General features: G+C 37.3%; 4 protein-coding genes across 15 annotated transcripts; 2 read left to right on the top strand and 2 right to left on the bottom strand.

Moving 5' to 3' along the window:
• Positions 1 to 288: 288 nt before the first annotated feature.
• Positions 289 to 6,861, top strand: LOC103334913 (uncharacterized). Its single transcript, XM_089054664.1, has 13 exons — positions 289 to 833; positions 1,215 to 1,352; positions 1,536 to 1,617; positions 1,944 to 2,020; positions 2,541 to 2,641; positions 3,207 to 3,333; positions 3,963 to 4,079; positions 4,155 to 4,240; positions 4,789 to 4,855; positions 5,112 to 5,190; positions 5,379 to 5,470; positions 5,995 to 6,138; positions 6,235 to 6,861. The coding sequence occupies exons 1-13, from the start codon at positions 726 to 728 to the stop codon at positions 6,268 to 6,270; spliced, it is 1,254 nt and encodes a 417-aa protein (XP_088910790.1). The 5' UTR covers positions 289 to 725; the 3' UTR covers positions 6,271 to 6,861.
• A 4,303-nt stretch (positions 6,862 to 11,164) lies between these two features.
• Positions 11,165 to 12,722, top strand: LOC148916126 (aquaporin PIP2-7). Its single transcript, XM_089054666.1, has 4 exons — positions 11,165 to 11,576; positions 11,694 to 11,989; positions 12,144 to 12,284; positions 12,400 to 12,722. The coding sequence occupies exons 1-4, from the start codon at positions 11,288 to 11,290 to the stop codon at positions 12,517 to 12,519; spliced, it is 846 nt and encodes a 281-aa protein (XP_088910792.1). The 5' UTR covers positions 11,165 to 11,287; the 3' UTR covers positions 12,520 to 12,722.
• Positions 12,723 to 13,829: 1,107 nt separating this feature from the next.
• Positions 13,830 to 17,554, bottom strand: LOC103334839 (GCIP-interacting family protein). 5 transcript variants are annotated; one of them, XM_008237813.3, is made up of 7 exons: positions 17,395 to 17,554; positions 16,978 to 17,150; positions 16,343 to 16,539; positions 16,011 to 16,251; positions 15,312 to 15,448; positions 14,997 to 15,225; positions 13,830 to 14,092 (listed from the first exon to the last, which is right to left on the bottom strand). In XM_008237813.3, the coding sequence occupies exons 2-6, from the start codon at positions 17,099 to 17,101 to the stop codon at positions 14,998 to 15,000; spliced, it is 927 nt and encodes a 308-aa protein (XP_008236035.1). In that variant the 5' UTR covers positions 17,102 to 17,150; positions 17,395 to 17,554; the 3' UTR covers positions 13,830 to 14,092; position 14,997. The 5 variants fall into 5 exon arrangements, with proteins under 5 accessions (XP_008236035.1, XP_016650547.1, XP_008236036.1 ...); XM_016795061.2 differs by having other exon boundaries at positions 13,830 to 14,086; XM_008237814.2 differs by lacking the exon at positions 13,830 to 14,092 and adding an exon at positions 14,745 to 14,899.
• Positions 17,555 to 18,045: 491 nt separating this feature from the next.
• Positions 18,046 to 22,525, bottom strand: LOC103334914 (uncharacterized). Of its 8 annotated transcripts, none has more exons than XM_089054655.1 (7): positions 22,257 to 22,522; positions 21,370 to 21,518; positions 20,731 to 20,871; positions 20,002 to 20,148; positions 19,767 to 19,874; positions 19,303 to 19,577; positions 18,046 to 19,170 (listed from the first exon to the last, which is right to left on the bottom strand). In XM_089054655.1, the coding sequence occupies exons 2-7, from the start codon at positions 21,491 to 21,493 to the stop codon at positions 18,394 to 18,396; spliced, it is 1,572 nt and encodes a 523-aa protein (XP_088910781.1). In that variant the 5' UTR covers positions 21,494 to 21,518; positions 22,257 to 22,522; the 3' UTR covers positions 18,046 to 18,393. The 8 variants fall into 8 exon arrangements, with proteins under 8 accessions (XP_088910781.1, XP_088910784.1, XP_088910785.1 ...); XM_089054658.1 differs by having other exon boundaries at positions 19,303 to 19,565; positions 22,257 to 22,510; XM_089054659.1 differs by having other exon boundaries at positions 19,767 to 19,856; positions 22,257 to 22,509.
• Between the last annotated feature and the right edge of the window lie 188 nt (positions 22,526 to 22,713).

Below are 22,713 nucleotides of genomic sequence, written 5' to 3'. Positions count from 1 at the left end.
AAAGCGATGCTACACTAGTCAATAAAACATGATATCAAGTGTGGTATTTTCATATGCTCGGACTACTACTTTTTTTTTTTGTCTGAACCACGAGGTGGTCCTAGATGGGCCCCAACTATGGATGGCACCTTGCCTTTAACCACAACCCGACTAATCCTCGCTCACACCGGGTCGCCCGTAAGGGGTAAAGTCTTGCCAAAGTAGTGACTCCATACGAGGCGGAATCGAACCCCTGACCTTCTCTTAAGGAATGAGAGTGCCGAATCACTCACACCAAACACCTTGGTTTGCTCGGACTACTACTTTAGTACGCAATCAACATGATATTTCTATTTTTAGTGAGTAGCATGAGCTCCATTGAAAAGTACTTAGCTCATTAAAGCAACAAATCTTCACAGGCCCCTACAACCCCATACATATTTAATCAAAAATTCAAAAACCATACGAACACCCTTTTGTTGCAAGCCTTCGCACCAACATTTGAACCGCCAATAAAACCGCGCCACGTAACAATTTATAGCCCCGCGACAAAATAGCATGGTGCATTGGAGCGTATTTTTGTACCAAAACGGGATTAAAAAACGTCACCGGTGTCTCTTCTATTCTCTTGTCGCCGTATTCTTCATCGCATTCACATCCAATAAAGGCGATACTTTTCGTACTGCCAGCCACTCACAGCCCGCAGCTTTACCGAAACTCTGATATTCGGCGTCTCGGCCGATAAAATGGCCGATTACGCGCCGTTACTAAACGGAGTAGACCATCCGGCGACCATCTGCGCGAAACCTCCGCGTATCGCCTCTCTCGATGTCTTTCGCGGCCTCTGCGTCTTCGTGAGCTCTCCTCCCCTTCTCTAAACACCTCCATTTCGATTTAAAGCTTCGAATTGTAACGTTTAAGCTTCTAGTGAAACGCGTTGACTTTCGATCCGTACTGTTTGGCTGCTGAGAAAATGCGGGAAATGAGTAGTAGTATAGAGACTGATACTCTCAAGTCTTACTCTTACTCGTTTCTTCTTCTTTCTTTCTTTTTCCTGTAATTTTCGATCAGCTTAGGTAGTGAAGATGAAGTGAAATTTTCGGCTCTTGGAAAGCGAAAGCAGAACATCGAATTTTCACTTTTCAATTCATTTTCTTTATCTTTAGGAAGTTTTTTGAGGACGTGACATAGATTTGTGTTTGCCAAATTTAATCTGCATTGTTTGAATTCCACAGCTGATGATGCTAGTTGATTATGGCGGCTCAATTTTTCCGATAATCGCTCACTCGCCGTGGAACGGTCTCCATTTGGCAGACTTTGTTATGCCTTTCTTTCTGTTCATTGCTGGAGTTTCTCTTGCTCTTGTCTACAAGGTACTTACAGAGTTGATAGAGGTTTTTTTTACATAGAATTCGGCAACTTGTTGCTTTCAACTTTCGAGTTTAGTATTGTGATTGGGAATAGAAGGTTATTTGAATTTATTTATTTTATTAAGGTTCTTAATTTAGTTATGAATTTATAGAATTTAAAAACTTGATTTTGATTGAAAATTACAGAAGGTGACAAACAGAGCAGAAGCTACATGGAAGGCAGTGTTTAAGGCCCTAAAACTTTTTCTTCTAGGCGTTCTGCTTCAAGGTAATATTTTCTGTTTATTCAGTGTAAGCTCTTCTATAAGCATGCCGTGCACAGAAACATCTATGCTATATTAAATGATATTATACATCAAGAAAGATGTTGATTTTTGTCCTTGCAACATGGTGTACGTATTAGCATGACATGAACTGGAAAAGAGAAGCATTATCTTGCCAATGACATAACATCTATGCTATTTCCTATGCCAAAATTCATTTATCTCCATCATCCTTTATCCTGCAGTTGGCATTGTATTACATGTTTCTTCTTTCTATTGATTATGTAATACTACTGGAAATATCAACTGTGCTTGATACATGTCATTTCAGGTGGTTATTTCCATGGAGTAACTTCCTTGACTTTTGGAGTTGACATTGAAAGAATACGGTGGTTTGGAATTCTGCAGGTGCATAAATTTTTCATTCCAATATGTTTGAACTGCTTTCCATTCTAGAATAGTTGGGGTGTGCACATCTCCGAGTGAAAAGATAAGTGGTTAGGATGTGGGTTTAGTAATTGGGTGCCAAATACTTGAGAATTGGTTTAATTCTTGTATATAAGTACCATGTGTAATTTTTCTATAGAATTACCATGTGTAAATTTTCCATGGAATTACCATGTGTAGTTTTTCTAAGGAATTACCACGTGTATTTTTTCTATAGCATTGCCATGTGTAATTGCCTTAACTTTTTTATAGAGAAAACGGATGTAATTGCCTTAACTTTTGATCTGATGGTTTCAGTTCATTTTTCAAAAAATAAAGTCTCACAAGGGTGATCACATTAGCCTCCAGTTCAGATAGTTGCTTGCTTTAGCAGAGTGAATTTACAATACATATAGTTCTAACTGAATACATTTCCTTACGTCGTTCTTATTGTTAGGGTATACAGTAGTTGACTTTCTATCACCTTTGTCATTTTAATTAGAGGATAGCACTTGGATATATTGTTGCGGCTTTATGCGAAATCTGGCTATCACGTCAGACATGGGGTGAAGTGGGATTTTTCAGGAGTTATTACTGGCACTGGTAAGGTTTCAATCCATAGACTATAGCACTTTGTTACTTAACATATTTAGTAACTATGTGTATAATATGCATTTTTTATTGGACTTCTACCTAAGAAATCATAAGTGTTTTTTCCAACAAGTCCAAGGAACATGAAGAACGATGGTCCTATGAATGATGTCTACGGGCATTGTCTGACTTCCTTGGTTGTTGGTCTGTGAACACTTAAAGTAGATTATTTGAATTCTTTCATAATATGTGTTTAGCATAGAGCTTTATGTGGAGTCATCTACATGATCAATAGGACATCATCAACATGATCACTAAAACATCCATTTTTTATTTATGGTGTGGTCTATAACAACATAGATGAGCAGGGAGGGGGTTATTGTTCTCCAAATATGTACTCCAAAAAGTTGACATTCAACTTAGCATATCACTAGTGTCTTATCTAGAATGCAAAGCAACTGGAGTAATGTCTAAGCAATATTTGGATCACTTGATTTTGTTCTCATACACTGAATTTATTTTTTATAAATTTTATTTTCTTCTTATGTAGTGTCAATTTATGTTTTCTACTTTTTAGGTGTGTCATCTTTTCATTATCAGCCATATACGCAGGGTTACTGTATGGTTTGTATGTACCAGATTGGGAATTCAAAGCATCGACACCAACTTCTGTGCGTCCCTCTAATGATAGTTTTGTTTATTTGGTGAGACCACGCTCAGAACTTCTCTCCTTTTTTTTATATGTATATGTTCTTTCCTGCTATGGTTCAAATAACTTTATTCCTGATATGGCTCAATAACTTTAAAGTCATGTTTTATCATTCTTAGAGTATGATGGAAAAGAGAAAATGTTTAGGTCATGGGATCTTCATCACTTTGGTTCTTCTCCTAATACTTGTTTTTCTGTCTTTCATTGGCTTGTCTGGTTAATGTTTAGAGTATGGAACAAGCAAAAGTTTACATTGTAGAATCTTTAAAATTGCTTTCTGCCTATAACCCTTTTTCTCCATGCTGTCTTTCAATGATTTGTGTTGTTAGTATCATGCTTAAAGCATAGAACTTACATGCTTGCATCTCCGCATCTGAATGCATGTATGTAAAAGGAGAACATGTACAGTGTTTTTCTTTTTTCAGAAGTTAATATTTTCTTCCATACCAAGATACCCATCTGCCAATGAGTGTTTTCATTGTCAAGTTGATATTAGGATAGGTTTTTATGGTAAAAGTCATCTTCCCGGATACCAATCCACCTTGTTCCAAATGAGCCTTTCTTTAGTTGAATAGCATGCCTTATTTTTTCTTTGATTATCTCATTCTGATTACTTTAACGTAGGTGAAATGTTCTGTGAGAGGAGATCTTGGACCTGCCTGTAATTCTGCTGGCATGATTGATCGTTGTATTCTGGGTGTTGATCATCTATATTTGAAACCTGTTTACAGGAACCTGAAGGTAACTAGCTCATTGTTACTTATTCTATAATGCTTATGTGAGTGATTATTTCCTTATGAAAATCATGATTTACAGGAGTGCAACTTGTCTGCCGATGGTGAGGTTCCAGAGAGTTCGCCTTCATGGTGTCATGCTCCTTTTGATCCAGAAGGTATTTTAAGGTGGCCTATCTAACCATTTTCTATTCTATCATATTCACAGGGTGTTAAGTTGTGTTTGCTTCAGTTATTCTGTTCATGACATACCATTTTAGCTAATCAATATATTTTAAGATTTACTTAGCGCAAACTTCAGAAAAAGAAGAAACCAACAATTCAAATGGAGGTTTCTGTCAAGCTACAGAAATTCAAACTACTTTCCTTCCATGTCAATATCTTGTTTTATTTACAGCTACTCTAGATGATGCCTAATACAGCCCATCATAGTATTTCTCAATTCATATCAAAACCATAATTGCAAATATTTTAGAAGCATCAAAATAACAAAGATAACAGTCGCTGTAGAAATGTGTTCCTACTTGGTTTAATTGGCTCAGCCTGTACAAGCATCCTCTCTGCCTCTGTGACTTTAGAGCAGTCACTATCATCCATTGTTGTCACCCACTTGGCCACTGGCTCCTCTTCTTTAGTAATTGATTTTGTTATGTCGTAGCATTTCATCACAGCTAGTTACAAATATCAGTCTATTGACATTCATTATGTGTTCACAGCTCCCTAACAGCTGCAGTGACCTGCATAATTGGACTTCAATATGGTCACATTCTTGCACACATAGAGGTAATGCCTTGTTCATGAGTTTAGCGGATTTCAATATTCACTTTAGAAAAATATTTAGCAGCTTTCTAGTGTTGACACAATTTTAACAAAAACCTTGACAATAGTCCTTAAGATGCATTGAACTCTATGCTGTGATATTTGTGACAAATGACTCGTTCAATGAGTTATACATTATCTTGTCTATCATCTTTAATCTTCATGCAAGCTTTTATTGCTTAGGTAATTTACTCAGCAGATGTTCTGTTTACTTTTTCAGGACCACAAAGGGCGCCTAAATGCTTGGTCCTTGTTTTCAGTTTCAATCTTTGTCCTTGGTTCATTCCTTGCCTTCATAGGTATAAAATGTTATTGTGCCTTGAACTCAGTGGGTACTTCATTTAAATTACTCCGGCTAAGATGATTTCAGCAAAATCTACATTTCACTGATGAATTTCAAGCTCTTAGTATGTGGATTTGATTTGAGCTAGCTCTAATGCACTTTAGTACTAACTTTCCTGCACTACCATTCATTTCTGATTTTCAGGCATTCCTGTAAATAAATCTCTGTACACAATCAGTTATATGCTAATTACTTCAGCTTCTGCGGGAATCACATTTTGCGCTCTGTATCTACTGGTCAGTGCTAAGAGTTTATTCTATATATTGGAAGTGATAAATGATTCTTGTTTTACCATGCTTTGTCTTTGGTGAGCTAATGAGACTTGGACATAATGATCATGTTTCCTATCTGAGATTCGGTCTCTTCTTTTTAAGTTTCCATTTACCATACTAATTCTAGCAAATATACCTGAAAATAGAGTTTTTAAGCTCGGTCTATTTGTTTTTTTTAATAAACAAATCATTCATGAAGGATGGTAGGAGCTTATACCAAAAGATCAAATTTCAGTGGCACACAATCCCGTTTTCTTCTTGCCTTGTACTTATGTCAGACTTTAATTTCTGGCACAATTTAAATGCCTACGATTCTTCCAAATGAATGTTAGCCTCATGCTTGCAATTTATTATTTATTATTATTATTATTATTTTTGCATCATTCTTCAGTCAAGGTAGGTATAACAAGTCCCATCCTTACAAATTTTCAGTTAATGAGGGTGGTAACAACCCAATTGATGAGTATACTGCCTGCTCTTTATTGCAGATTGATGTTTACGGTTACAGGTGCATTACATCTCTGTTGGAGTGGATGGGAGTACATTCTTTGAGTATTTTTGTTCTCGTAACTTCCAACCTAGCCATTATTGCGATACAAGGATTGTACTGGTCTGATCCTGAAAATAACATTGTAAGTGTCAATAGAAAGCTACTCTTGCTCAAACCCAAATTATACACAACCTTCCTTCACCATTCATTTATTTTGACACTTTCCGTTTCTAAACAGGTTCATTGGGTCATCACACGCTTTGTGCACAAGTGAAGTGGCTATCAGACGCTCACTCCTGGATAAAGCATTTTAAACCCTTGATTGGAAACTTGATTGAGATATATACTTTATGATTACTCCTCTTCATATTGATCAAGTTTGCTCGGGATCTGAATATTGGACTCCGATTTTTACTGTTTCGATCATGAAGCAGATAACACTTGGGAAGAGATTTACTATTGTCACAACCACACTCATTGCTGACTCTGTTGTATATCTCGCAACCAAGATTAGTTCAACCACAAAAGAACGAACTATCACTCTTTATCCTATTCTGCTTATATGTGCAGGAAATTTTGGAACAATTAATTCCATCATCTATAATTGTTTTACATGTATAGCCTCGACAATGTGACGTGATCCAAGTTACTGTATGTTGAAGTTGAATCCCGACAACGTAAGTGATGTTCAAGTTGGCTGGGTTGAACCGGTTTCGCACAGCCAAGCTATTTCAACCGGCCATGATCCATGTGAATGTATGTTCTGTAAAACTCAGTGGCTTAAGGTAGTGATAAGAAAATGAGGTTTACATGTTTGTATAGATTATGTTTCTTTATTAAAAACCATTTTCGTATTAGTATTTACTAATACGCTGTACTTTTAATATTTGTTTTCTAAACAATTATTGTTTTATTGGGGTTGAAGCTAGAATAATCTCTCTGCTATGCTGTATGTTCTAAGCATCAATGATTAGATGGTCCACTAATCTCTAATGGTCCAACTTACATTAATTAATCCATCTCTTAGTTAATCAGCCAGGTGTGGAAAGGGAATATCTTCTGTGGATTATTCCTATCATTTCTATTGTTTTAAAATGAAGATCTTCAAAATCAAATCAGATTATGTCTTCCCCAAAAATAAATTCCTTCCAAAATTTAATTTAAAAAAAATTTCCAAAATTTATCTGCAACTTATGAGTGATCGTAGCCTTTGTGGTTAAGCCAAAATAGACCTTAAATATAAAACACAAGATGGACCCTTATCCTTGAGTAACTAAAACCCAAAACTTACTTACTTAGATTTGGACATTTTGTCTAATCTGTTTGTTTTGCTCACGCTTTCATTTTTGTTTTCCTCCCTCACAAGCTTCCAACAAGATCATATCAAAAAATTGGGGGAACCCCCATCCTTGTAATCTCCCAATACGACAAATATGCCCCTAGAAAAATATATTATTGATTGACAACATTTCTAATTGGGTCTTTCTCAAAATTTTCACCATATATACAAGCCATTCTCCAAGAGTGATTGGTGTGTACAAATTTTATGCGGGCAAGTGATGGGCTAGTAGTTTCTCTTTTGCATTGAAGCATATCTAAAAACTTGTTAAAGAGAGTATTCAACTCTGCATTAGAAGTTCTTGGTTCGATTTTCTCCGAAACAAATTTTATGAGGTTTATAAAGTACTTCTATTGTGGATGTTCTATATAGCTTTCTCAAGAACAAAGATGATGCATTTTTACATGCACAAATTTCCTAAAATTACAGTCAATTTTGGCTTTTCTACTGCCACAATACCATCCAAATAACTGTTTATCCTTTATCTTTTCCTTTTTCATTTTTGTACTTTTTCCTTTAATTGGCATTCCCTTTTTCATGTTCAGAAAAAAGCCATAACCTTCCATCCGAATCACTATCCAAATCCCGAATACCATGAATGTGTAAACCCTTTTTCTTTTTGCCTTTCTCTTTTTTGCTCAAGTAGGAGAAAAAGAAAGTTTTCATATAATTCATTAAAGATTATGTTAGAGAAAACATGACATAATTTCCGTATTATACATTCATTTTCCACCTTTCTCTTTTTTCCTTTTCATCATGTGGTTGTATCGTATGAAAATTATTTAGCTGTTTACCTATTTTTGTCATAATTTAGTGCTTAATGAAAATACTGAGTTCGTCTATATATTTGATAATCGTAAATGACTAAACAATTTTCGAGGATTTCTGATTTAGAAAGGAAAATACAATGGACAATGTATCTAGTCTTCTCCTTCGGAAAGGAAACAAGAGTCAAGTGTAAAATTAGAAATGAATTATGATGAGGCACATGAACACAATTAATCATAATCAGACTGAGGAGATGCAATTTGTTTTCAGGGCATTGCGGATAAGAATTTGGACATTTTCGTAAAATGGTAGAACGAATCAAAAGTTGTGAGTGCCTTCTTCACTGGTCGCATCAGTAATTCTATCTAGCTCTATCTCTTCGGAAATTAGCAGGTAGCTTTATAAAGGAAGTGGGTCCCTTGCTCTGCGGGGCCCACTGCCTCACTCACAGCCACAAAGATGAATTTTCGGAAAATATGACCGTTGCGCCCTTCCGTTACCCATTCAACGGTTGAAGAAAGACGGCTCTGGAAGCATCTAGCTGTTTTAGCTACTGGACACGTGGATCTTTTTGTCCCCTCATGTCAATTAATTTACTGATGTGACACAAATTTGAATATTAAGCAAAGAATTTCTTGTTCAAATTATGAGTTAGGTGAGAGACATGGATTATATTTACTTAACCAGGGTAGTGATTCCTTCGTTTTACATTCAAGTTTCAATCCATCTGCAAATTAGTCTATTTATAAATTATAAGTAATTTAGATTATCCATTCGCTTGTATATAAAATACTAAAAAAGTTGAGTTAGTAAATTCTCTCTTCAAAACATTAGTCACTATTTATTTTGTGATTACACTTTTCTTTTGCCAAATAACATTTCACATAGTTTGCTAGGGTTTCTATTTTCGTTCTTATAAACATGCCACGTGCACATAACTTATTGATTTTATGTTGATTATCATTCTAAATTATAGGGAGAAAAATGAACCCGTCAAATTCAATAATTAAAAAGAGTTGAATTGTATTCTAGGGAGAAAAACGAACCTGTCAAATTCAATAATTAAAAAGAGTTAAATTGTACTCAACACGCGAATTTGTTTTTTGGGATTTCTAAACAAAACAGTGAAGAAGGACATAGATATTATGAGGCTATGAGCCTCTACATTCCAAACTTGGCCAAACAATACCAAAAAAATGCACTGCATAAGAAGAAGAAAAAAAATTGTAATTGAAGTCACCCCCACCCTTCCCCCTATTTCTCTTCTCACCCATTTAATTTTTTTTACTTCATTGCCACTAATTTACCAGTCAGTACTTACTAGTACTAGTTTTTATCTTAATTTATAAATAATAAAAAATAAATAAATAATCAAATTCCATCAATAATGAGGGTATTTTGGGCAGAAGAAAACATGAGGGCCCTGCCTGCCTGTTCCACGACAAATTGATCAGGTACTTTGAAATCAAAATCATCAGAGCTTCTCAGAGGATTAGGAAGGCGGACATACATCTTTCATGATGCTCGTGACTGCACTGCATCACTCTCTTTTTCTTCGCATTGCAATTTGCTAGTAAAATAGTACCGTTGGATTGGATGAAGACAAAGCAATCAACAAAAGCCAGGCTAAAAGACGTCTTGGACGATGATCCTACTATCAAAATAAAGAAAACTTTCCCACAACCAGCAACAACCGTTTTCTTTTGTTTTTCTGTGAAAGGGCCCACATCTTCAATTTCAACCATTAAAATAATTCAAAAAGAATGTAAGTCCAGCTCAAATCCTGTGTCTCTGATGATACACATACATGCGACTGTCGCCATAGTTTTGTCCCTTTTCTTTCTGTACATGCCTTACACATGTCTTCGGGTAAACCCGCATGAGGGGGTGGCGGGGTCATCCATCTCTTAATTCAAATTTGTGAATCTTCGTGTGTTCCATTAAATTATGTTATACAAATCCTAATTAGATTAAGAATGAGAGATGCTAATCATACTTGCTCAAGAGAAATTTCATACACGGATTTGTTGTCACCTCATTGTATTTTGAGCAGGTCACGTTAGCATTTCTCATTAATAGGTTTTAGTGTATATGTCTAATGCATGTTCAATGCACTAATCAGTAGCTATCATAATTTTATATATTATCTTTCTCAACCCGTCAATCTTGAAATCCGATGTATTTCACAAGATAAGCCTCTAAAGATTTGAAACTTTCTATTATTAGTGATCATATGATATTAATGTTTGAAGAAGAATGACTTGCACAACTAAAATTGTCATTTGAATTCTATTAAAGTCAGGTACTTTGTAAATGCATTTTATTGTAGGACTCATGAAAATCTACGATTAGAAAGTACCCATTTTAAAGCAGCCTTTGTAGGGTTAGTGTAATTGAAACAGAAATCAAAATGCCACTTTAAATAGAAAGTCACATATTTGTTTATTACATGTGTCCTCAACCGGAAGTAGGTAAAAAACATTGAACCCTTAAACATGGCTCAACATTTGGTTTGGTGAGTTTCAATTTTCAATCCAATAAACTAAAACATAAGCCACACATATTTGAGCTGAATTATTGTTCAAGGGAAAAGGTTGGTTACTCTACATACAGCTCTAAATGCAAATGCAAGCCCTAAATGCATCAAATACAAATATACCCACTGGTTCCAAACCAGTCTCTTCAACCCTACAAGTTTTCATACAGAGAGAGAGAGAGAGAGAGAGAGAGAGAGATTGGAGAGACATATAACCGTTGTAGGTCGGGGTCTAGTTGGGTGCCAGGCTGACTCACCTTTGGCCCTACCCAATACCCATCAGCATAACCTCTCTAAACCCCTTATTCCTTTTACCGTCACAGAGATGATTAACCTTCACATGGTCTTGCTGTACCCTCTAGCCCCACCCACTACTCTCTCTCTCTCTAAAAACCCTAAAAAAACACATCCTTTTTCTTTCTCTCCCTAACCTATTCTGTCCCACTCCCAACCATTTCTCACATATTTCAAAAATCCCCAAAATACCCCTCCCTTATCCATAAATGTACCATTTCCCTTCCTTTCTCCCTCCTCGCTGCTCACTCTTAAAAACAAACCCCTCATTCCCAAAAACCTCCAAGCTCTTTCTCTACACTCTTTTGAGCAAAAGACCAAACTTTTTGAGCGCTCTCTACCTGCTTGAGGAAAATGTCCAAAGAAGTGAGTGAAGAGGGACAAGCCCACCACCATGGGAAGGACTATGTGGACCCACCACCAGCTCCTCTCATCGACAGCGATGAGCTCAAGCGGTGGTCCTTCTACAGAGCCCTCATAGCCGAGTTCATAGCCACCCTGCTCTTCCTCTACATCACCGTATCCACTGTCATAGGCAACAAGGTCCAGAGCGGGCCTTGCGATGGCGTTGGCCTTCTGGGTATTGCCTGGGCCTTCGGTGGCATGATCTTCGTCCTCGTCTACTGCACCGCCGGCATCTCTGGTAAGAAATACCAGCAACCCATTTCGTTTCAGGCCTTTTCTTCAGAACCCATGTCGTCTTTTTGCCCTGTTGGTGCTTGATTTCTGATGAGTTTTTGGTTTCGTTTTGTGTTTTCAGGTGGTCACATTAACCCAGCTGTGACTTTCGGGCTTTTCTTGGCTCGCAAGGTCTCGTTGATCAGAGCTGTGGCTTACATCGTGGCGCAGTGCTTAGGAGCCATTGTTGGCGTTGGGCTTGTCAAGGCCTTCCAGAAACACAACTACAACTCACAGGGTGGTGGAGCCAACACGGTGGCTTCTGGCTACAGCAGGGGCACAGCTTTGGGTGCTGAGATTATTGGCACCTTTGTTCTCGTCTACACGGTTTTCTCAGCCACTGACCCCAAGAGGAGTGCACGTGACTCCCACGTGCCTGTAAGTCTCAAATTCTTTAGCTTTTCTTGTTTCTCTTTTCCTTTCCATAATTGGTTTCTGTTTTGTTTTCCAAACCAAAAAAAGAGATTGGGTTTTGGTTTCTGGGTCTTGAGATTTTGATGATTTTAACATGTGGGTTGGTTTGTATGAGCAGGTTTTGGCTCCACTGCCTATTGGGTTTGCTGTGTTCATTGTGCACTTAGCTACAATCCCCATCACTGGTACCGGAATCAACCCAGCAAGGAGCTTTGGTGCTGCTGTGATTTTCAACAACAAAAAAGCCTGGGATGACCAGGTAAGAAGACCCTTTTGCTTTTGGTCTTTGTTAAACTCATACTACATGCCGTTTTGATTGTTGTTTGTTGTGATTATTTGGTCTTTTTTTACGATGGTTCTGTGAATTTGTGCAGTGGATCTTCTGGGTTGGGCCATTTGTGGGAGCTCTGGCTGCAGCTGCATACCACCAGTACATTCTCAGAGCAGCAGCTATCAAGGCTTTGGGATCATTCAGAAGCAACCCAACCAACTGATTCAAAAGAGAGGAGATGAAAAAGGAAGAAAAGAGTGTCAAGTTCTGATATTTTGTTCTATTTATTAGTTTGTTGATGATTGTGTATGAGAAGATCTTGATGTTGATGATCATCTTATATCTTTCTTGTTTCTCTATTATCTTTTAATTTCTTCTTGTTAGCTGTGCATGATGTGCATTGAGTAGTGATGTTTTGCTCCCGTCTCTCTCTTTCTCTTTCTCTCTCTCTCTCTCTAATTATTTTCATTATGGTCTCTCTTACCCACCTAATAATTATATTTTGGAAACCCTTTAAAAATAGAAAATCAAACAAGCAATTTACTAGGTAAAATTTTAGACCAACTTGCATTAGCAAAGCTAAAATAATTAAGCCAGCTAGCTGTCTTCAATCCATGCATTGCACAGGCCAAAGTTTTAAACTTTCTTGGCACAACTGCTGGCTCTACAAAGCAGCAAAGCTGCTTTCTGTGTAGGTGTGGGTGTTGGCGGGGTGGTTTGTCCTGCTAGCCTTGGATTCCAGTGGGTTCGTTCAGGCCACGTGTGCTTCCAGAAGAGCAGCCTAGAGCATTGAAGATGCCTCTGCACACACATATATATATTATTATATACATTATGGCCTGCAGGGTTTTGTGAGTGAGGTGCTGCTATAGCCCGGGTTTCTTTGTGCCTTTCTGGAAAGGTCTGAAATGACAAGTGCATTGGGTCCAGTTTTTGGAACAGAGTGGGACTATAATAATAACCCAGCCTCGTAATAAAGTAAGAAAGTGAAAGCAGAATGGGACTGGACTGGACCGGGACGGGACTATATATATAAACCAATACTCTCTGTATTTGCATTTGCCACGCATTGGACTGCATGTCATGGCAAGCACATGGGTCGATGAAGCTCATTGGTCCACTGAAATTCCAAAAAAGAAAAAGGAAGGGAAAAATGACCATTTTGTATATTTTTTACCTGTTATTTTATTTGCCTCTCGTCTTTTCACGATGGTCATTTCGTTGGAAACCTAAGTGTATTTGATGTAGATAGAGAGAGAGAGAGAGAGAGAGAGAGAGAGAGAGAGAGTGTGGTCCATGCAGTGTCAAAAAATCAGGCTTCAAATTGGTTTATTTAGTGCTGTGGTCCTCACCTGTCCTGCTGGGTCTTCAATATTTTCTTCACGAGGATGCCAGTGAGGCATAGTTGTGGTTCAAAAATAACTGTGCTCCTTTATTATTTTTCAGTATTTTTTGATAAGCATGAAGAGAAATTGAAATGATAGGAATGTCGCTCCAGCAGGACCACAGGGTTTTACCGTTGTAGATGGTTAATAATACAAAACAATTCTCTGAAAATCGTTGCTACAAATTTTCAAGCAGCAGTCAACCTCATCTCGCTTCTTGATATTTTTTTTATGTATGAGCAATATTCTAAATTATTCAAGGAGACCCGAACTTAAATACAAAAAGACGCCCTGCTCTGGTTAAATAGCCTAATCCACATCTGCTCTGAGTTCTAAAAAGAAAAAGAAATCCTTGTGTAGTATCTTTCAGTTCATCTTGCCTCAAACTGGTAGAAGATTCAAAAGCTGCACCTACAGATCAACGCGTGGAATATGAGATACACGTGAAGCTCAACACACCACCAAAAGCTTGAATCTCAGAAGAATAAATGAATAGGACAATGCTATGCAACCCAATATATGTATATATATGTTTTTTCCAACTCTTATATTTCCAACTTGTGCAACATTCTGAAATTGAGAGCTAACAACTTTGTTTTTTTCATTTACAATGATATGCCATGCACTGCTCTACCATTTTAATGGTGATTGGACCTCACAAGAGAGGAACTTCGCGTTTTGGGACATTAAAAAAAAAATCTTGGTGAAAGGGGGGGAATCTGGATGGGGTCTTCTAACACCCTCTGAAACATTCATAAGAAGATGCCATCAATAAAAGCACTGCAATCATGAAGGACTCATAGCTAGGACGTTTGAGAGTTTTGTAGGCCCATTCCATTCCTCTTTGGGCAACGTGCCATTATTCATGATTTTTAGCCTGTTATTGCAGGGCTGAAATCACCCAAATTTAGATAAAGTTTCCACTTTCCTATCACATGGGACCTATCTGCGGGAGGGCCGCATCTGCCTTTAGGCACTTCAGAGTGAACATAAAACTGATAATAGCAATTCCACATATTATCAGGCATTTTCATATATTTTTTAAATGATACATATATGCTCATATGAAAAAATGATAAATTCCGGTGTTAACTGGACAACTATTATCAGTTTCTACACGAAAACTTGTTATGCCACTTCAAACTGTAACGAAATCTGAGTATAACAAAACACTTTCACCCCAAATTCCATGTATTATTACAATTCCCCAGCACCAATCTGCCAGAAGTAAGGCGATGGAATCATAAGTTCCCATACGTCAGTTGATTACACAATTAGACAAACATCGGAAGACAGTGCATTTTGTTGAGTTTACCTTAGTCAGGCAAGGCAGTTCCTCGCTCAAGATTGTTTTTGATCTCCAGTGTGTATCTACCAAAGGCTCGCTCAATCTTCTTATTAAAATGCTCATTCCGGTCATTGATCGAGTCAATATCTTTCTCATCGTGGAACCTCCTCCTCCTGCTAAATGAATTCTTCTTCTCTTCCCGATCCTTGAGTTCCTTCACCATCTTATCAATCTTGTCCTCTGATATCTTTGGAGCCTGCACAATTAAATAGAACATTCAGGGCTTAGACTCCATTTTTAACCAGATTACCAGGAATCAGATTTCCCTCAACAGCAAAATACCTTCCCATATTGGAGGCTGGAAGCTTCACGATAGAACTCTGGATCAGCCTCTTTCATCCTATTGTATTCTTCCAAGTCAATCTCAATGTTCTTTGTTCGCTTTTTGTATGCATCATACAGAGTTTTCTGATTGAAAACTGTTTGAACAACATGTCAGATCACATTTTGATTTTATAAATTTATACAAGAATAGAAGAACAAAGTGGATATCAAGAATATTGTTCTTTCTGCATCATAATTGGCAATAGAGAATTCTGATATGTGTGCAAGCATGCATAAAAGCACATGGTTGAAAATACGATGTATACAAACCCAATTTAGCTTAAACATATGTATGGCGTAGTATCAAATAAATAATGTAATAACAATAATACGCCTCTTTATCTTGCTTAACCCTAGGTTACACAATGCCCTTTCCTTTCCTCATATGTCCTAAATATTCGTATTTACTCATTAAGAGTAACTAAGCCATTCCAGTTTACATCAACAAACTTTCTCTCATATTCTATAACTTCAAAAGCAAATTGAGTTTGATAAAAATCAAGAGTCCATATCAAATAGAGCTACAAGTATGTTCCGAAACAAAGGAACATAAAGAGCATATGTATCATCATTAACAACGAACTGAGGAGACCAGCTAAAACCTTAACCAAACACAGAAATAATAATGAATTAATGAGCAGAGATTCTAAAGCATACCATCCCAGCCAGCTGGGGCGGGATCCTTTTCCCATTTCTTGTATTTTGCCTCTGCCATCTCTTGTGTATCTAGCATGTATGCGCTTTTCATATCCAAATTATTTGCATCTAGAAGTTTGCCAATTCTTTTCTTCCTCTCTTCAAGCCATTTTTGTTTAGAAATGCCCCTGGACTCTTGTGGAGGTTCCAGTCTTTTCTTTTCAGCTGCAATATCCGTTTGATTGTCTTTTCTTGCCTTATTCTAAATAAAAGTTAACAGTGGAATCAATAAAGAAGTATGATGGAACAGTTTTATATTTTAAATTCCAATGAACTTAATGACAAGGACTTACCATCTTCATCCTCAATTCCCACAATTTTTTCTTCCTCCCTGTGAACTTTGTGAAGTCTCCTTCCATATTCTCCTCAGGATGGTCATCACCATCATCAGCAAGTTCTTCAGAATCTGGTTTTTCATTATGTACATATTCCTCTTGCTCAGCGGCCTCTGAGTTGGATTTTCCACTACCGCCACTGGCTTGCACATCTTCTGATGTAGTGTAGAACAGAATGATTTAGGTATACAGACACAAATTGGGGTGGAAAATAGTTTCACAAGGGGTCAAAGACATGGAGGACCTAGAGTTTTCAAGTATAGCTAAAGTTCTACCACACATATTTGAATATAAAATAAAAATAAAAATGCAGACTTCTATATAAAAAAGGAGGAAAAATTGATAACTTGAGTCCCTGCTCCGTAATAACATTTGAAAATAATGTATTATCCCATAAAATCAGTCCCCTGAGGTTCAGTTTCAGATGAAAGCAGCTTCTGTCCAAGACCATACAGCTTACAGTTATGGAGTCAAAACTGAAGTGCAAGAAAGATTTCATATTTCTCAAGGCCACGAAACGACACAACAGAAAATAGCCAATTATGACATACTAAACAGACACAAAATGCACTGGTTAAAGAAAAAAGCATTACCTGATTGGTTTTGATCCATTCGAGCCTTAGCTTCGGCAATAACTGCAAAGCAATATTCGCTGCATTCATGGTAGGGATTGGATGCATTTCTGCAATCTGGGTGTACTCTTCCTTCGTCAGACATGTTTTATGTAATTCAGATATTCTATATTTCTGAAGCTACCTGAAATAAACTACATCAAATAAACCTAATTTCAGATTCCATAACCAAACCAATGACAATAATGTCAAAAACCCAACTCTTCTATATTCCAAATCTTTACTTAGAAAGCTTATAATGAAGTCTGGCTCTATAATTTCAATTCCTGAAATCATTCATCGGCTTATCGGGAACTAAACGAAACCTAACTTAAACCAAAACCTAAAGAAGCATAGCCAAATCAAATACGAAACTAATTGCGAAGATAAAGGACGAACCTGCGTGATGAATTGCTTCGATTGCTGTGGTCGGTGTCTGGGTTGAGGTTTTGCTTAGGGAAAGAGGGATGAGGAACAAAAGGCTTAAGACTGACGCGCGAATTCGAATAAAAAAGAAAATTCTATATTTTCTTTCTTCTCTATTTTTTTGGGCGGTGAGGTGAAGCTGTGATTATTTTATTTTATTTTTAATATGCCTCCTCATTGATATGGAAATGAAAAAGTTTGTCCCAAAGCATTCGACCCAAAAAACAAAGGTCAACTTAAATGGCTGGCCCAACAAAACTGTGATAATTTGCCCAATTATCGCATACAAATTTCATAAATCTAAATCCAAGACCTCCATCCAACAACTTCAAATCACAAGAATTTGCATGTCATGGAGATAGTATTGTAATTATTCTCAACCAATCATGTTTTGCCATGTGGAATTTCTATCAAGTGTGGCATAACATAATTAGTTGGGGATTGTAAAATAGTGCTATCCTCATGATATATATGTTTTTCTCTAAAATCACATGGGAAAAAATTGCTACAAGGTTAGATTTCCCTTCCAAAATTTAATCAAATCTCCATCCAATCACAAATGATGTAGATGCTAAAAGTATGCTATGAAGCTGAGAAATATGGCACAAACAAGAACCTTGGCAGTTTATAGAAAACGAGCCGGATCTAATTTAGCTCACTTGTTCAGAAAAAAGGATATAGAAGCATTTATTTTTCAATTACTTTCTTCTACCTCCAGCGTGTTCATATAAATAGAAACAGAAAAAATCAAAAGAAAAGTGACATGATTTCATCAAGTCACTGAGTCAGTAGCGTCTTCAATCCCCTAATCTTCACATGACTTGTAGTACAAGTACCACACCGAAATCCACACGATAACCTATGTTTACTATATAGCTACAAGTATAAAAGGATGTACTAAATTTGTTTCACCCTTCAGAACATTTTATATGTGACCTAGTGATTACAGGCTTTACAGCTTTTGAAGTCGCCTCACAACACTTTGTCCAACAATGGCTTGGTTTGAAGATTATCAACCTTGGACTTCATGTTACTAACAGTCTCACTCAGAGCAGAAGATTTAAGCTCAAGCTCCCTCAGGTGGGCTCTGGTTTCAGCAACCTCCTTTTCTTTCTGAGCCAAAACCTCCATTTGTGATTCTAGTTCTTTCTTTGTTGATTCTATATCGCGATCACAGTTGGCCTTTGCTGCTTCGAATGCTCGATGCTGACTGACAAGTTCGGTGGCTTCTGCACATTTGTTGATGATAAGACGAAGCCAACCAACATCCATTCCTGAGGATTCTACATCCTTGAGCATGGATAACATTTCTTTGACTTTAGGCTTTGTCAGCTGCTTGATTGAAGTTCGCTTCAACTCTTGAACCACATAACATACGCACTCAAGATAGTAAGAGCGGATGACAATTGATTCCAATTGACAGCTTGCTGCTATATCACCGTATTTGTCAACAATCGACTGGAGAATTGAAGAGAAACTTCCTTTCACACGGTATTTTCCCACAGACACACTGGAATCAGAGTTAACAGATCGTGTCTCTTCTTCATCACTCTCTTCAAAAGGTTGGAGAGTACCTGAGAAACTAAAGCTTCTAGAATCTGAAGCTGAACCAGCAGCACCCTCTCCAGCATTGTTGACAGTAAGATTTGGAACAGAATGATGAAGATTTTCATTGTCTTCCCCATGACCAGGTAATTCACTAGTGACATCAGTAGCACCATTCTCTGGAGGATCTTTGGGATATTCAGGCTGTCAGAGAGAGATAACATGACAGGGGAGTCAAATTGATACGGAAAAAAAGACACAACTTGTAACAAATTTGTGTGTTAGCTCCTTTTTTTGGGGGGGTGTGTGGGGAGAAGAGAAAGAGAGGGAGCGCACCATGGTGATAATTCCAGATGGAGGCACTAACAGAGAGGACTGCACTTGTCCTTTGTTGAAAGAAGGATCTTTTACTTCAGAAATCGGTGGAGAATAAGATTTATGGTCACCATTCTGTAATTTCACCTTTTCCTTAGATGGAGACGAGGGTAAATCAGAAGGATAAAGTACACCTTCATCTGGTACATTTTCAATCTCTTCAGGGTGCTTTGGTTTGGATCCATGCTTTCGTCTGCCGAATATAGGATCATCAAGCACGGAGTCTGCAATTAAAACTGACCTTAAATTAGGAAAAAGAAGCATGAATACGTCTGCATCCATGTGTATATGGGAATGGCATGGGGAAGAGAACTGAATAAATAAATCCACAATCTGTCAAGTGGAAGAAGATGCATGCCCACCATTCCCTAGTTTCACTATTTCTTTAGATGAAGATGATGAAGAATCAGAAGGATAAGCTATACCTTCAACTGGGACATCTTCAAGCTCTTCCGAAGTCTTTGGTTGGGATCCCTGCTTTCTTCTGCTGAAAATAGGATCATCAAGGATGGAGCCTGCAATCAAAACTGACCCTAAATTACGAAAAAAAAGCATAATTACATCTGCACAGTGCACCTATAGTATATGTGCATGGGAGGGGAAAGAGGAAATGCATAAATAAATCCACAACATGTCAGGTGAAAGAAGATTTACGCTTACCATTCTCTAAATTCACCTTTTCCTTATATGATGGAGCATCTGAATGATAAACTGCTCCTTGCCCAGGGACATTGTCAAGCTCTTGAGGGGGCTTTGGTCGGGATCTCTCCTTTTTTCTGCCCAATATAGGAACATCGAGTATGGAACCTGCAATTAAAATAGCCCATTAGAAAAGGGAACAACCAGGATTAGCTAACAATCAGGATTACAGTCCATGAGCATTATTTGCATTGCCGGTGGAAGAGGAATGAATAATTCACAATCTGTTTATTCCCTGCACAACGAGAAGAGGGCTTCTCTTGCCCAGGAGCTCATAGAAACTCCAGTTCATCATTTGGAAGAAGAAGATTTCCTTGCAGAACCTCAGGCATTCCTAAGGCAAACATGAGACTAGATTCTGTTTTTAGAATTACACACTGGCTATGAATTGATGGCATTTCCATTTCCCAGGACTGGGGGGTTAAAGTTTTGTAGGTTTTTCGTATGTAAGAAGGGAATGTCATGAAAGGTAATATAAAGTGATGGTGAAATAAATATCTTGCATGGGAAGAGCATCTAATTGTTGTCAAACAGAAAACATAGGTTTGACAATTGGAATGATTTTCAGCTCTGTATGAACAGCTTGCTCTCCTATGTGGTTTTTCAATTATTGCAGATATGGAAAGGAAAAATGTACAAAATTACTTAACACAGTGTATTGAGAGTTATCACACGAAAGTGGGGGAAAACCTGGTTCTTTTATATCCCCACGAGGTTTGGCACCACCGGTTTGTTGCAGGTAATATTCAGGGTCATGGTAAGGATTAGATGCTCTTCTATCGTCCGCTGCCTTTTTTTTGAACTCACCACCTTTAAAAGTGCTTCCATTATCTTTGAAAAGAAAAGAAAAGAAAAAAATTCTAAAATTTCCAACCTACATTCAGAAAATGATTAAAAGAAAAGACCCCTCAAAGAAGAAGAAACACTCTATGAGCCACTAATTCACTACAAGAAACAATCTCTAAACGAATAATTCACTGCACCTCGTAAGACCCTACTACTTCCTAATCAATCAAGACAGTAAAACATATCTGCTGCCCAGATAAAATTTGAATGAAAGCCGCAAGGTATACAAAATTTAAAGAGTTATGAGACTAAACAACATGCCAATCATTTACGCAAAACACAGAACGGATTATCCAATAAGAAATTATGTGAGCAACAACCAATGACATGAAATGTGTGCCAACAGGGGAAAACACGGGTACTCACATTTTAAGAAAAACTAGTCAGAATTTATAGTGAAAATGAATTTGCCAATCTTCAGTGTTCAAGCATATTTAATTACATTTATCTAAAAATAAAAAAAATTGATCCAAGAATACTAACCTGATTTCTTTTTAGTCTTCCGGCCTTTCCCTTCCTGAATCTTTCTCAAGCAATTTTCAGTGCATTCATGGTATGGATTGGATACATTTACGCAGTCAGGGTGTACTCTTCCTATCAAAGACATCTCTCTATTGAGCTCACCTACAAGGCTGCAAATTATAATTCCATTAAACAATTTTGAATTTTTATTAATCCAGACAATTGGAAGCTTCTGAAATTTTCTTTTCAAATCTAACAAATTTTCCTATAATTTTCTTCAAATTCCAAAACCTTTAGGTTCTCTCTAATATTTTGTACAGAAGTTCAGGAATAATCAGGCAGGCATACAATTGATAATCAATCATTCAACCGAAACAAAAAAAGCAACATGTCTTCTAATAAAATCATGAAAATTAACACTCAGAAATACCGACAACTTCCATAAAGGTTCGTTTGGTTGCTGATAAAGTATAGTAAGAAAAGGGAAAAGAAAAAAAAAACAGATAAGAAAAGTTAAAATTGAACCTTTTACCATCAGGCAACCAAGCAAACAAGAATTAACATTCACCACTCAATTCAGGTCAATTTAACAAGTCAGCTAAGCTGACAAGATAAGATTTTTCATATGAAAAAAGAACCCATAGAACTTAAATCATAACAGAAGCTCAAGTCCCTTGGTATTCTCACTTTTTGCTCAGCAACCAAACAGAGTATGAAGAGCAATCTTCAAAAACATAAAAACATGCACATATAATTTCCTAAACTTTCTCATCAACTACCACAAGATCATTCATGGGCTTAAAGAATTTAGCATCTTTAACAGATTCCAATGAAAACCAACATCAGAATTCCACCAAAAATAACAACCAACAGAAAAAAAATATAAGGGCCAGAGTGAGAGAAAAGACCTTGAAATGAAATGGGTTTTGTGGGGACTTCTGTTCTGCTCTCCCAGCGATTCTATAGGAAACGGTTTTTGTGTGACGAAGAGCAGATGACTAAAAGTTGGTGGAGCACTCTTGTTTTGACCATGGGGATGACTAATCAGTTCTCTCAAGAAAGCAACTAATAAATTAAAAAACCCCGAAAAGTTCACAGGTTTTCCAATGTGAAAGTGTTTAATATTTTTCCAAGTTGATTATTATGTACTCCTGCACGGTAAACAGACGGCATAGGTGGTGGGGTGAGCCAGCCACTGCCCACTTTTCTCCATGGCCCCCCTTCGCTGACGTTCTGGCTGATGATGTTGTGGCTCCTACTAACAATTGGCTACAATTTTTGTGGAGGAAATGAGAGTTTAGAACAAAGATTTAGGTGATGGAAAGTAAATAGTTAAAGACAAAAGACAGCCCCAAAAGGGAAAAA

The sequence above is a fragment of the Prunus mume genome, linkage group LG6 (assembly GCF_029339155.1).
Source record: "Prunus mume cultivar Tortuosa linkage group LG6, ASM2933915v1, whole genome shotgun sequence".
In the NCBI taxonomy this organism is placed as follows: domain Eukaryota; kingdom Viridiplantae; phylum Streptophyta; class Magnoliopsida; order Rosales; family Rosaceae; genus Prunus; species Prunus mume.
Note: the sequence above shows the minus strand (reverse complement) of the source record. Positions and strands in the feature narration are given on the sequence as shown.

What these genes read in the sequence shown, in the direction of transcription:
- LOC103334913 (XM_089054664.1), top strand. Translation starts at nt 726, where the DNA reads ATGGCCGATTACGCGCCGTTACTAAACGGAGTAGACCATCCGGCGACC. An exon ending in CTCTTGCTCTTGTCTACAAG is followed by an intron (nt 1,353 to 1,535) that starts GTACTTACAGAG and finishes TGAAAATTACAG; the next exon opens with AAGGTGACAAACAGAGCAGA. An exon ending in AGGAGTTATTACTGGCACTG is followed by an intron (nt 2,642 to 3,206) that starts GTAAGGTTTCAA and finishes TCTACTTTTTAG; the next exon opens with GTGTGTCATCTTTTCATTAT.
- LOC148916126 (XM_089054666.1), top strand. Translation starts at nt 11,288, where the DNA reads ATGTCCAAAGAAGTGAGTGAAGAGGGACAAGCCCACCACCATGGGAAG. An exon ending in CTGCACCGCCGGCATCTCTG is followed by an intron (nt 11,577 to 11,693) that starts GTAAGAAATACC and finishes TTGTGTTTTCAG; the next exon opens with GTGGTCACATTAACCCAGCT. An exon ending in AAAAAGCCTGGGATGACCAG is followed by an intron (nt 12,285 to 12,399) that starts GTAAGAAGACCC and finishes GAATTTGTGCAG; the next exon opens with TGGATCTTCTGGGTTGGGCC.
- LOC103334839 (XM_008237813.3), bottom strand. Translation starts at nt 17,101, where the DNA reads ATGTCTGACGAAGGAAGAGTACACCCAGATTGCAGAAATGCATCCAAT. An exon ending in GGGAATTGAGGATGAAGATG is followed by an intron (nt 16,252 to 16,342) that starts GTAAGTCCTTGT and finishes ACTTTTATTTAG; the next exon opens with AATAAGGCAAGAAAAGACAA. An exon ending in CGCCCCAGCTGGCTGGGATG is followed by an intron (nt 15,449 to 16,010) that starts GTATGCTTTAGA and finishes TTGTTCAAACAG; the next exon opens with TTTTCAATCAGAAAACTCTG.
- LOC103334914 (XM_089054655.1), bottom strand. Translation starts at nt 21,493, where the DNA reads ATGTCTTTGATAGGAAGAGTACACCCTGACTGCGTAAATGTATCCAAT. An exon ending in GAAGACTAAAAAGAAATCAG is followed by an intron (nt 20,872 to 21,369) that starts GTTAGTATTCTT and finishes TTCTTTTCAAAG; the next exon opens with ATAATGGAAGCACTTTTAAA. An exon ending in TGAAGATGTCCCAGTTGAAG is followed by an intron (nt 19,578 to 19,766) that starts GTATAGCTTATC and finishes ATTTAAGGTCAG; the next exon opens with TTTTAATTGCAGACTCCGTG.